The sequence below is a fragment of the Erythrolamprus reginae genome, chromosome 1 (assembly GCF_031021105.1).
Source record: "Erythrolamprus reginae isolate rEryReg1 chromosome 1, rEryReg1.hap1, whole genome shotgun sequence".
NCBI lineage: Eukaryota > Metazoa > Chordata > Lepidosauria > Squamata > Dipsadidae > Erythrolamprus > Erythrolamprus reginae.
The window spans coordinates 69,658,826-69,672,849 of record NC_091950.1 but is presented as its reverse complement, the minus strand read 5'-3'; the positions used below and the strand labels follow the sequence as shown (position 1 = coordinate 69,672,849).

At 38.6% G+C, this 14,024-nt stretch overlaps 1 protein-coding gene across 1 annotated transcript in view; it reads right to left on the bottom strand.

Annotated features, from left to right (window-relative positions):
• ENTPD5 (ectonucleoside triphosphate diphosphohydrolase 5 (inactive)) overlaps positions 1-14,007 on the bottom strand; it is a 32,209-nt gene extending 18,202 nt beyond the window's left edge. Inside the window, exons 1-6 of the mRNA XM_070755119.1 lie at positions 13,925-14,007; positions 11,148-11,257; positions 4,903-5,179; positions 2,461-2,540; positions 1,797-1,940; positions 211-286 (exon numbers count right to left, since the gene is read on the bottom strand). Of these exons, the coding sequence (XP_070611220.1) occupies positions 211-286; positions 1,797-1,940; positions 2,461-2,540; positions 4,903-5,122 (520 nt within the window). The 5' untranslated portion in view covers positions 5,123-5,179; positions 11,148-11,257; positions 13,925-14,007. The remainder of the gene's footprint in view (positions 1-210; positions 287-1,796; positions 1,941-2,460; positions 2,541-4,902; positions 5,180-11,147; positions 11,258-13,924) is intronic.
• Between the last annotated feature and the right edge of the window lie 17 nt (positions 14,008-14,024).

Sequence of the window (14,024 nt, the reverse complement as noted above, 5' to 3'; positions counted from 1 at the left end):
TTTTCATTTAGTAATTTGTTAATAATACAGCCAAGCAACTTTATCATTTTTCTGTATACAGAATCCTGTTTCCCTAGGATATTATAATCTTGGTCTCCTTAAAAGCAACATCACAATATTTTATCCTGTTCTGAGAAATCCTTCTTCCTCTTTTACTTCCCTAGTTATTGCTCTTCTTTATGCTTCATTTTCCTTATTTGTGGGACGTACCTTCATAAGATCCATCCATTATGCTAACACTATTATCAGGAACTAAAAATGGTGAATCTTCAAAGACTGTTCTGACCTGTGGAAAGAAAAATGGGAGTGACCATCCTAGAACGGGAATAATTCACAAACAGAAATATGCAAATTATGCAATTTTCTTCTACAAAAAACCAGGGGAATGTAAAATCAGCTATGGGCTAAATGGTTTCTTTTTTTGTAATAACATTTTTATTGTTTTTCTCCATACATACACATCTATACATATACCTTAATTCTTAACAAAATACATAGTATTTAATAATACATGGACCACTATCTTAATTTGCACCCTTACATTGATTAACATCTGTTTCCCCCTTTATATCATGTCACTCCTCTCCCTCTATTTTCCTCTCTTCCCTCTACTTTCTTCTTCTCTCCCACTTCCTTCTTCCCTTCCTTCTCTACTACCTTTTCTCCGTCTTAGCCTTTCCTTGAGTGTATCTGTTCACAATACATCCTATAGTTGACAGGTAAATCATGCCCCTTACTCCTTTAATTATTGGTGCATCTCTTAAATTTATTTCCCCCCCCCAGGATCCATTGAGTTCAACTTCTTGCTCAGTTCAGGAATCTCAAGTAACCCATTCCTGATCATTGGTTGTCCATCTCTTTTAGAACAATCCAGCAAAAGGGAGGTCACCCCTTTCCTCATTAACTAATTCCATTGTTGAACTGCTCTTATTATTACTCACATTCATCCAATATCTGCTTTCCTAGAACTTAAGAGTAATATTCTAAGTCTTGTACTCTTGGGACATATAAAAAAAAGGCCATGGAATTATTTTATGTGACATCCCTTCAAGTACAGGTAGCCCTCAAGTTATGACCACAATTGAGCCCCAAATTTATGTTGCTAAGTGAGAAATGTTGTGGGTTTTGCCCCATTTAACAACTTTGTTAAGTCAATCCCTGCAGTTGTTACAATTAACACGGTTGTTAATCTGGCTTCCCCACTGACTTGGCTTCTCAGAGGTTTGCAAAAGGGCATCATATGACCAAGACACTGCAACCATCATAAATATGAGCCCGTTGTCGAGTATCCGAATGTAAATCACATGACCCTGGGGTGGTGGTGGTGCTACAATGGTCGGAAGTGTGAAAAATGGTCATAAGTCACTTTTATCCATGGCATTGTAAGTTTGAATGGTCACTAAGTGAATTGTTGTAAATCGAGGAGTACCTGTACTTGAAAAATATTATCAAATCTCCCCTCAGTCAACTTATTTCCAAGATTGCACATACCCAGTTTCTTTTATCTCTCCTCAGAGAACTGAGGACTTCAAATATCCCATATCTTGTCCTATCATCCTCGCTGCATTTCTCTGTGAGTGTTTTGGAATTGGAGACAATGCTCAAGAGACATGTGACCAATTTAGGAGATGATGCTTTTCATAACAAAGGATTTTGCAAGGGCCTCCCATTGAGTTTGATATAGTATTTAAAAAAGCGACTGGGGCATATTCATGGCATAACACAAATGGAAAGGATTGAAAAGGCCCCCCATTTTTCTTTGTCACCATTGATTTGGTATTATAACCCAACATTACTTGCGAGAGTAGAGCCTGAGCTTTTTGCTCCGCTAACAGCCGCAGACCAGCAGTGGCTTTCAATACTACTGGGGTCTTGCTCCAGTGAGTTGGTGGCACAGCATTTTTAGCCATCTCTAATAATTTTCTGATAGATTCAGCGCCCTAAAGATTAGCAGAAACAAAAGCAAAAAAACTGATAGGATTGGGAAGAATTTTAGTTTACAGACAGACTTTAAATATTTCTCTTCTTCAATTCCTTCCTCGAAACCTACTTTATTTTAGCCTGACATTTTAAATTTTCCTCTTGAACTAAGCCTAAGGAATATGCAATTGCCTTTATTGACATCTATCCCTATGTCATTAGAAAAACCACTGGTCCCATCTATGTTCTCTTGCCCCAACCTCAGTCAATTTTCTCATTGTTTATGGACCTATACTGGGAGTGAGAGAAATGGTATTAATTAATGACAAAACATGTCCTTGCACCTACAGTGTTCCTGCTGTAATCACCTTTATCTCTAGATAGGTTAAGGGAATAAATAATAGGAAAAAGCTTGGAGAATTATTATTTTCCGATGAAAATAAGCAGTAACGGAAAAATCAGATAAGTAGTTTGCTTTTATGATTCATGCTACCCAAATAAATGCCAAAATAAATTTTGTTTTCCATGAGAAATTCTTACCTTCTTAGGCTGATTGGCATATGCTGAGAGACCTGGTTTCACTGATTCAAAAATTTCCCCCTTTAATTCTGCAGGGTTTTCTGTAAAAATTATATAAAATAAGTTTATTTTTATCTAAGGCTATAGATTTACTTCAATGATATTTTGTTCTACCGATTACAAATGAGTTAATAACTAAAATATTTCAGTGAAGCTTGTGGTTTTTAATCAAACTGTGTCCCAAAAATTCAACCAAGAGGTAACTTTCAGAGAAATTGTAGAATACAGAAACTTAATTTGGTAGTAATGTGGGACTTCTGAGTGAATGGTTCTGTGTAACAAATATTATAAGAAGAAGACTTATAATATTTTGTAGAAGACTGCACTATGGAGAGAGATATTCTTGAGGAAAAATCTAAACCATATCATGAAACATGTACTACCTCAACGGCAACATTGTGATGTAAAAGTGCCATTATTATTAATTTATAATAGCTGTCCAACTCCAATGATGGGCAGATTACATCATTGCCTCATAAAACGTAATCACAAGGTATAACCAGCCAACCAAAATACTACACAAAAACTGGAAGCAAAATATGACAAAATGGACTAAGCGGTCCTTATTTGTATTAATTCTCATTTCATTTGCTAACAGAGATACTTCATAATTCTGGATCAAAATCATCTCTCCTCTTCCTCTTTTTGGAAGATAGTTTTTCAGAAGACTACATTTGATTTTTTTTTAGTGTAATACAGCTGTACGAATCCAATGTTATGTAACTAGGGCAAATATTTGTATTGGATTAATAATGAAGTAAAGGAGTAATGAAAAGGATTAAGACACTATAATTAAATATAATACTAAAACATACCCAACGGGAAATGGCAAGCAACCAAAGAGCAGAGAATGTTGTTCAACATCTATAAGATAATCCTTTCTTGTTTTTCTATGTGTAGAATTAAGTTGCACTCATATCCTGTTTCCATCTTTTAAACTTAATCTACTGTACTTTAGAATCTTTCTCAGGGAAATACATCAATTAAGCAACTGATCCAACAACTCTTTACAAAGAGACTTGTATAAATCAATCAACATTGATTGAAATCAGGAAAGAAAGAAAACTGAAGGAAACTGTGAAAAGAGACTATGAAATAACGATACACCCACATTCTTCAGACTACTAAAACTGATTCCTTTAGGCTTTAAATGGGTGAAAGGGCAAAATCTTTTGAACTAAGGTGCTCCAAATGGCCAACTTGCAGAATGTGTCCAAAGTCCAGGCTCCATGACTCCACGGAATTGAAATTTGGCAAATTTTATGATATGAACATTACAATGAACAGTTTATGACGTAATAGTCATAAAACATTCCAACCGCGATATACAATTCAACATTTTTAAGGCAACGTCATCTTTGAATGTATTCCAATTTTTTTCACTGAAGCGCTACATCAAACGTTTTGTCGCTTTGATGGTATTTGAGCAATCTGGTAAGGAAATATTTCTGAAAGGATGTCTCAGGTGGTCACGAGTTACCTAGTAAATTCCTGAAACATTTAATCTTCTGAATGATAATTTAAGAGTTGCTTATAGACTTGTTGCGGTTAAGTCAACAACTTGTGGAGAGTAAACAAGGTGATGTCAAAATTAATCAATTAATTGCTTATAATGCATTGATATGTGTCCGGTGGTTATAGCATTTTTAATTATTTATTTATTCAATGTACATAACTGCCCACATCACATTTATGGCTCGATGGTTAACATAATTAAAAACCATAAAAACAATAAACATGCCAAGTGCAAAATTAACACAGAAAAAATCATTAAAACTAATTAAAAACCACAAAACATAATCAGTGGGAAATTACAAGTGATGTGTCATAGAAACATAAAAGATTGATGGCAGGAAAAGACCTCATGGTCCATCTAGAATGCCCTTATACTATTTCCTGTATTTTATCTTAGGATGGTTTATCCCAGGCATATTTAAATTCAGTTACTGTGGATTTACCAACCACGTCTGCTGGAAGTTTGTTCCAAACAATCTACTACTCTTTCAGTAAAATAATATTTTCTCACGTTGCTTCTGATCTTTCCCCCAACTAACCTCAGATTGTGCCCCCTTGTTCTTGTGTTCAATTTCCTATTAAAAACACTTCCATCCTGAACTTTATTTAACCCTTTAACATATTTAAATGTTTCGATCATGTTCCCCCTTTCCCTTCTGTCCTCCAGACTATACAGATTGAGTTCATTAAGTCTTTCCTGATAAGTTTTATGCTTAAGACTTTCCACCATTTTTGTAGCCCGTCTTTGGACCCGTTCAATTTTATCAATATCTTTTTGTAGGTGAGGTCTCCAGAACCTAACACAGTATTCCAAATGTGGTGTCAACCAATCCAACCACCTAGCAGATATATGTACACCCACAAGTATATATGTTCAGGAGAACTTACCTGGGCTTCTCTGTATAAAGGTGTATATATGAATTCGTGTCCCTGTGCTTCCTGCATCAAACATGATGCCATAAAATGTATTCACGCTGGCATTGGCTGGACACATCTTAAGGGGGAAGAGTTCTTGGAACCATAACTCCGGTTTGGGATGAGAAACAATACAATAAATGGAGGAAAACACAAATATGGCAATGACTGTGAACCAGGAAGTACCCCTCATGCTTGGGAGCCTCAGAGAACTGCAGTTTGAATCAAGACTTCCAGATTGTAGAGGTTCCTGAAGATAACATAATATACATCAGAAAAATCATGTCAAATAAGTCAGCTCTCCTGCAGCAGAAACTTCCCACATCCCCAAAAGGTGATTTCACCACTAATAACAAGGACAAACCTTCAAGTCTGCTTCTTTAAATCTATGGAACAGTTACAACTGTGTTCTAAAATTCTGTATGGAATAAATACTAAGGTTCTTCTTTAAAAGTATACAGTATGTTAAACATTCCAAATTAATGTAGTCAGCTTTGCTATGATTCTAGCTATCACTTTGAGAAGGCGAGGAAAGCTCAGAATACAAGTGTTGTTCAAAACAACCCAACAATGGGAATTGTACATGCTGCTGATGACACTAAGTAGGCAGAACAAAACAATGCATTTAGTTGTGGTGCCCTCCCCCTTCATATCCAATTTATGGTTCAGGGTCATTTGTTTTGTGCTTTTTCTTTCAAATAAAACTTGTTCGTTAATTGTGTTTAATGTGCAGTAGCACGCTTGCATCCTTGAAGATTTCAGAAAACGTTGACACAGTAATAGAGGAAAAAATCTGCTTAAAGGAAAATTCTGCTTAAAGGAAAATTCAGCACAGGAAATTCACGAAAGCTAAAGTATTCTAAAATCTCAACTGAAATGCACATTAAGGAGAACAGATCATTTCAGATTTTATGATAAGCTTCTGTAGCAAGAGATAATTTATGAACATTATTGCTTCTAGTAAATTCCTGAGTGCCTAAATACCATACATTTCGGAGTATAAGACACATTTCCCCCCTAAAAGAAAATGGATGGAAATGTTGGTGCATCATACATACCAAATATAACCATTTTTGGCCTCCCAAAATGGGCCTGTTTTTCACAAAAATGAGGCACAGAGGCTTTGGAGGCCCTGCAGAGTGCTCCTGATGGCAGTGGAGGGCAAAATGTGACATGTAGGGGGTTTGGGAGGGGAAAAATGTGCCATTTTTCATGAACATGGGGGCAATTTTGCCCTCCCCAGCCTCCAGCACTCTGAAGGCCTCCCAAACCCCTGTTTTTGCAAAAAAAAAAAAAAAAAAACTGATTTTTTTTGCCTCCCACGTGTCACGGTTTTTGCCCTCCACAGCCCTTGGGAGCACTCTGCAGGCCTCTCAAACCCTCTTTGCATCCTGGCTTTTGTGAAAAAGACCTGTTTTTTGCAAAAACGGGATGCACAGAGGGTTTGGGAGGCATGCAAAGTGTTCCTGGAAGCTGGTGAGGGCAAAAAAAATAAAATTTCTTGTTTACCTCTTCAAAATCTTGGTGCATCTTATACTCCAGTGCGTCTTATAGTCTGAAAAATAGGGTAGTTGGAAGCCAACAGACTGGAAACCAAGGATCGTAAAGTTTGATGGATTAGAGATTGTGAGTCAGAATCCTGGCTTTACTGTATTATCTTTGCTATTGTTATGAACCACCCATCATTGAGTTCTACAAGATGGACAGCCATTTAAGTCTTAAATACATAACATAATGTAACACAACAGCTCTTCACATTAAAACAAAGTACTGTATTTAAAATTTAAAACCATTTATTCCTCCATTCAGGTCCCCTTTCCCCCTGCTGTGCCATTTGTTTTGCTATGCTTTTCACAGGTATTTCTCTTCTACAGTAGATCCTTACTGGTTATGAACTCTGGTGTCCTCTGGTTTTTTTAAATAAATGCCAACCTTTATCGTATGCAATCATGTTTCACTATTACCAGAGATCTGCTGATTGGAATAGTTCACTGGCATGTGATCGGTACTTAGTATCTGAATCCCTAATTCCTGATTTCTTTATTGTTTCAGCATCCATCCTCCAACTTGCTTCAATTTAGCTTCTGTTATTCAAAAAAAACCCCTCGTCTGTTCTACTTTTCTTCCATCTTGTTGTATCATGTGTTTAACTTTTATTGCTACTCTTCCAACTTTATTCCTACTCACAAACTGTGACATAGTCCCTTAAGCAGTTACTTTTTAATCCAATCGTTCTACTAACTTTCTCCAAATAATTAATTGAAAAGTTTTTTGCTACAGTTTTTTTTGCTGGCTCAATTTATAACTTCTATAAAAGATCAAGTAGTATGTTAAGTGTCCAGCGATGATGGCATGGGGCCTGATCCCAGGGCTGACCATTGAACCTGGACGTTGTCCAGAAACAGCAGAGGGGCAGGAACCACATCTACTTCTGGTTTGAATTCAGCAAAAAGAGGGTCCAGGGATTGAGATGCTGAAGGGCCTGGAGTAGATACAGGTTCTAATCCTGCTGCAGCTCCAGCCTTATATAACAGGGTCTTGAAAAGCCCTGGAGGAAAAAAAATGTTAGAAGCACAGTTTTCCTGTGAGACCGTCTCATCTTCTGACAGGCCATAGTCCTCCTGGTCTAGGTCTGCTATGAGATCCTCCTCCTTCTCTTTAGTGAAGTCAAGACTCATCCTCTGATTCTGGATCCCATTGTAGAATCATCTGCTTGGGGGGGAGGGTGTTCTGGATCTGTGGTTTTATTCCTAGCCTGGTGACTGGCTGATATTCTATGTTGTACTTCAGCTGCTAATACCCTGTTTCCCCGATAGTAAGACACCCCCGATTGTAAGACGTATCGGGGGCTTCAGGGGGGGTCGGCTAATATAAGCCGTACGCCGAAAGTAAGACATATGTCTTACTTTCGGGGAAACACGGGGGGTATTGCCGCCTCCCTCTCATCTAGCTGCACGCCGCCTCCTGCCCACGTCCGCACCGTCCCCCTCTCCATACGTCGCCGCGCCATCCCAAGCACTTGTCACTGCCGCCTCTGCAAATTTACTCGGGCACGTCCCTACTCCAAAGAAACCCCCCCCCCCCGCCCGTCACAGAAGGTAAAACATATGTCTTACTTTCGGGGAAACACGGGGGTATTGCCGCCTCCCTCTCATCTAGCTGCGCGCCGCCTCCTGCCCACGTCCCCCCCTCCATACGTCACCACGTCTGCCGCCTCCCTCTCATCTAGCTGCGCGCCGCCTCCTGCCCACGTCTGCGCCGTCCCCCTCTCCATACGTCACCGCGCCGTCCCCTGCACCTGTCACTGCTGCCTCTGCAAATTTACTCGGGCACGTCCCTACTCCAAAGAAACCTTCCCCCCCCCCGCCCGTCACAGAAGGTAAAATGCATATACACTAAAAAAACACATTTTACACAGTTTTTTTAGCTGTCAGTGCCCCTTTAATAATATAAGACATACCCCGAAAGTAAGACATAGTGGGGCTTTTGGGGATAAAAAGAAAGTAAGACACTGTCTTACTTTCGGGGAAACACGGTAGCTTTTCCAGAGTGGCATGGTCCATGGCAGTGGTTCTCAACCTGCGGGTCGGGACCATATACTTTATGGTAATGACCCCTGAAGCGGAGGGAGGGTGCTGCATGATGCTGAAGGGGAAACACCCCACACACACACAGTTATGAGCAAGGGCTAATATAGGAAATCCCGAATCCCACCACACATCCTTATTCCCATTAATATTAATACTACCTAGACTTAGTTATGAGCCCTGGTCTGGTGAGGTAAGGATGGCGTCTTGATTGGAGGGAGAGGCATTCGGAAGCTGAGGAATTCTGGCCAGAGAAGCATGTTCACATAGCTTTTGGAACTTCTGATCCCTCCTGTGCTCCGCTCTCTCTGCAGCCTTAGTTCCCTTGGGCTTGCTGAAGGCAAGGGGAGGGGGAATCCCCATGACCTCTTTCCCCACAGTGTCTATCTCTGCCCCATTTACTTCCGCCATGCTTGTGGGCACAACTACCAAAATGGCCACCAGAAGTAAAATTCTAGGAATGGCGGCCGGCGGAAACCTTTAAGCTATTTATTTATTTGATTTTTTTTATCCCGCTCTTCTCCTTAGACTCAGGGTGGCTTACAATATGTTGGCAATAACACTTTTTAACAGCCAGCATATTGCCCCCTCAATCCGAGTCCTTATTTTACCCACCCCAGAAGGATGGAAGGCTGAGTCAACCTTGAGCCGGAGATAAGATTTGAACCGCTGACCTACGGATCTAGCAGTCAGCTTTAGTAGCTTGCAGTACTGCACCCTACCTACTGTGCCATCTTGGCTCATTCTGGGCCGACAGGAGAAAGCCCTTTGTTGTCTAGGCAGAACTATCCCCTTAAATAGCAATAGCAGTAGGACTTAGATTTATATACCACTTCACAATGCTTTACAGCCATCTCTAAGCGGTTACAGAATCAGTCTATTGCCCCCAACAATCTGAGTCCTTATTATTACATTTTAGATTTGATCTGCCAAACTGCTGGTAGCTGGTGATCAGCAGAAGTAGCCTGAAGTACTGCACTCTAACCACTGCGCCACCGTGGCTTTTAGCAGGGTCCTGATGCTACTCAGACCTTTGCTGCGCGGCTGGCAATTGCAATAAAAGGTAACCACAAGCAGCCACTCTAGTGATATCCGGATAGCTTGCTTCCTCTGGGCAAACGCTGGGCGGCTGGGCAAGGCGATGAGACAATATTAAGACCAATAAGCACCCCCTCCTTCTATCCTTACTAGTTGCTGCTGAATTTCATTCCTTAGGCAATTCTGCTAGCTGGTACAATGATGCAGCTATTGCCTGGAACCGCTAAGCCTCTTTTGATTTGAGTTATCTGCTAGCCCTACTTGGTCAATGCCAGCAATATCTCCTCTCTCTGTAGGCAGTTTCAGGCAGATGAGGGCAAGCTCTCAAGATCAATGCCTGTAGAGAGGTTTCTGAGATCCTACGGTGTGGTAGGAACTGAGGCTCTACTGTCAAGTATTGTTTCAATCTGGCACACAAAATCTAAATAGCTAGATGTCAATGAGGAAAATAGTAAAGAAAAAAAATCACACTCACGACTGCTATTCCAACTTGGAGAAGCCAAGATTCAGGAGGGGATAAGGTCACCACCACTGTCCCGAGGACCAAGTGAAACTAGGATCCAGGTGGGCAGATCCAGCAATTTATACAATAATAGATTTGTTCCTTACCTCTGGCTGGACAAGGACATCCCAACCTGAATGATGGCTCCACCCAAGATGGAGAAATACGATGCTGAAATTTTAATCTAATCTACAAAAATGGTTCTACATAGACTAAGGAAAATTTATCTAATTGAAAACTTTTAAAATCTAGAAATAGTGAATGTATGCAATGTAACCTACCTTTTTATTACAAATTCCATCTAAAATATTATTTATTATAATCTCTTAATCTCCCTACTCATTTATAAATGTTGGTAATACACAGTATGCACGGGTCTTTGTTTTATTCCTCTCCTTTTTGAAAGGGGTAAGGAAATGAAAAGAACAAAAAAAAGAAAACTTTATACTTAATTGCAAAAACTTAATCCCAAAGCATTTTAAGGATTTTTCTTCAGGGGACTTTAAAAAAATAAAATTATAATATTCTATTGTTTAATAATCGCTAATGTGTATGTCTTATTTGCAATTATCATTTAGTTGTAAAAAAAAAATGAGTTGCATCACAGATTCTTCCTTAAAATGCATTGGAACAGAGATATTGCAATATAATATATATGCATTGATTTTCTTTTTTCCCCTTTTAATTTAGTTCCTCCAAGAGATCAAATTAGTTTATACTGGTGATTTCTTTTCATCTCTTCCCACAAAAATAATCCACAAGTAAAATTGGAGGGAAGGCCAAAAAGAGAGGGAGAAAGGGAGGGAGAGTGGGAGAGGGAAGGAGGACTTAAAACCAGAGTTTCCACAGCCAAGTGTATCCTTGAACCTAGGACTCCTTAGCCACTAGGACATTTTGGCTCTCCATTTTTATTTTTATATATAACATATTATTATAATAAATATCATATCATATATCATAGATGCCTTCATCCCCATATCTTCAAATAAAAAGTTCAAATTTTACACATTATTTTTTCCTATTCCAAACTCCCCCCCCCCCCCAAAAAAAAAACATTCACGACCTGAAATACAAACTATATGTGTACTTACCTGTTCTATAGGTACAATGATAAATATTTAGCTGTTAATCATGTAGGCAGGAAAGTAGCATATTATATATCAGTAAGTCCATTTTCTGTGAACAGAGGTTTATCATTTATCTAAAGCAAAGAAAAAAAATGTCCAGTTCGATTTTTTTTCCTAGCAGAAGTTAAAGGGACATATTTCAAGTAGGACGTTTCACTGAAAACTACTGACCTAGGAAATTATTTACCAGTTTGAATATTCATTGCAACAAAAAGGTTAAAGTCAATAGAAAAAAACTCCAAAGGCATTTACCACATTTTGTCATACTCAACAGTCCAGTTTTACTAGATGAAATAGATACTAAGTGGATGTGCTCCAAATATGTGGTACTTTCTCTTATCTTTCGTAATCAGGCTTATGTTTGTCACATTGTGTAAGAACACCTATGAACCTTGTAAGAACCTTGTAAGAACAACTATGATCCCAAGACTGGTATAATTACTTGGAACTGATATATTAAGTGTCTTTAATATTAGAAATTTCAGAAACATTGATACAACTGAAATTTGTGAAAAAAGGCAACATTTTCAAGAATAGCATACTGAGCATATCTGGAACTGGAATTCATATGTAAAGAAATCATATGTGATTTGTTTTTCAAATAACGTATGATTTCAATTCCCTCTTATATTCTTAGAAATAAAAAGTATTGGTAACAAAGGATGAACCATTTTTCCTTTTCAAGTAAAATATTTATGCAGAAATTTTCAGTCTGGGTAGATGAAAGGTTAAATTAGCATTGGAAGATACACCCCAAATATTTGTCAATTGAATCCTAGAGTTCTATGAGATCATACTGTGGAAATAAAGAGGACAGATAAAGTGGTTTTTTTACATAAAAGGGAAAAATAAATAAAAGTTTGCTGTTGAGACTTAAGAATGGAATTTTGTTGAGCTGTCCACTATTATATCTTGCCAGTTCTTTTGTACGAATTATGCCCAAATGAAAAGGCGGATAATATAAAAGCCATTAAATCCATTTATCGATTACTTAAAATATGGATTTTAGATTATCTATTTTCGGGAATTGGGCTCCCGAAGGACTCTGGGTGGTTCACAAAACAAAGATAAAAACATAAATATCAACATCATTAAAAACATCTATTAAAAACAATTAAAAAACATATATATCCTTCATTAATTTCATTATTTATTTATCTAATTTATAACCTGCCTCTCTTGTTGGAGCTTAGAATCCTACATATGGTTACCTCTCATTTTATTGTCGTAAACTTGTGAAATAGACAGGGCAGAGAAAAACTGACTGCCTTGTAATCACCCAATCAGTCTAATAATGTATTAAAGTTCATGACCAACACACAATAAAAATATATTTAAAAATTCCATTTATAATTTATTCCTTGTAACTACTTCACTCTCTCTGAGATAACTGGATGACTTTCTAAAACGTTTTTGCATCAATACGAGTTGAAAAGCAGAATTAACAAAAGAGTTTTGATAAAGTTTCTAAAATCGGAGATATTTTTATGGTTGAACATAATTCTGTATTTTGGAACATCCATAAAATAAATTATTCAATATTTTTTACGTAGACAGGATCTTTAAAAGAGAATACAGTGGTACCTCTACTTAAGAACTTAATTTGTTCCGTGACCAGGTTCTTAAGTAGAAAAGTTTGTAAGTAGAAGCAATATTTCCCATAGGAATCAATGTAAAAGCAAATAATGCATGTAAACCCATTAGGAAAGAAATAAAAGCTCAGAATTTGAGTGGGAGGAGGAGGAAGAAGAAGAGGAGGAGGACAGTCATCACCCAGAGCGAAGGGAGCATTTCTTTTTTTCGGGCACTGGCAGAGGTTTATTCCCTCTCCAAGCGCCCAGAGAAAGGAAAATGCTTTGTTCGCTCTGGACTGCCAAAGCTTCCTTAAGCACCACAGACAGGCTCCTCTGGCAGCCCAGAAAAACCCGAGATGGACGGGATTAAAGAGCGAACGGCAGGAAACTGGCCAGGCCTTCTTGTCGCTCTCTCAAATTTCCTGGAAATTTTTTCTGGGCTTGGGTTCTTAAGTAGAAAATGGTTCTTAAGAAGAGGCAAAAAAATCTTGAACACCCAGTTCTTATCTAGAAAAGTTCTTAAGTAGAGGTATCACTGTACTTATTAATGAATATATTTATCATCATCATCATCATCATCATTAATTAGATTTGTATGCCACCCCCTCCGAAGACATTATATGTTATGTTATTATATTATATTAGACATTATATTATATTAGCTATTATATTATATTATTATATTATATTAGACTAGACAAGATTAGATTACTGGAGTTGGAAGGGACCTTGTAGAATAGAATAGAATGGAATTCTTTATTGGCCAAGTGTGATTGGACACACAAGGAATTTGTCTTGGTCATCAAGTCCAACCCCCAGCTCCAGCAGGAGTCCCTACACCGTTGAATGCTTGTGAGACAGCTCTCTAAAGAGTGAGCAAAGATACAGAAAATACAAAGCTATGGAGACAAGGCAGTTTGAAATATTTAGAACGCATGAAATGCAACGAGCAATATCGCTCAGACCACGATAGGGACAACTCGAGAGGTTCTAAGAGCAGTCAGGAATGCGCCGAAAGACAGGAGCAAGGGACGCGTACTATACGGTTCGATCCCCGTGTCGGCGGCCCTGGATTAGGGAAAGACACCCCTTCCGTCCCACCCACCCACCCACCATTGACCTGAACACACACACACACAGCCGAGCCGAGCCCAGTTTTCCACTCACCATGTTCTCCGAACCTTCAGCTTTCCACATCTCACCGGTGCCGCGTGTCACGTCAATACACTGCGCGTGACGTCACGGGCGGACCACCCCGCCTCACTTT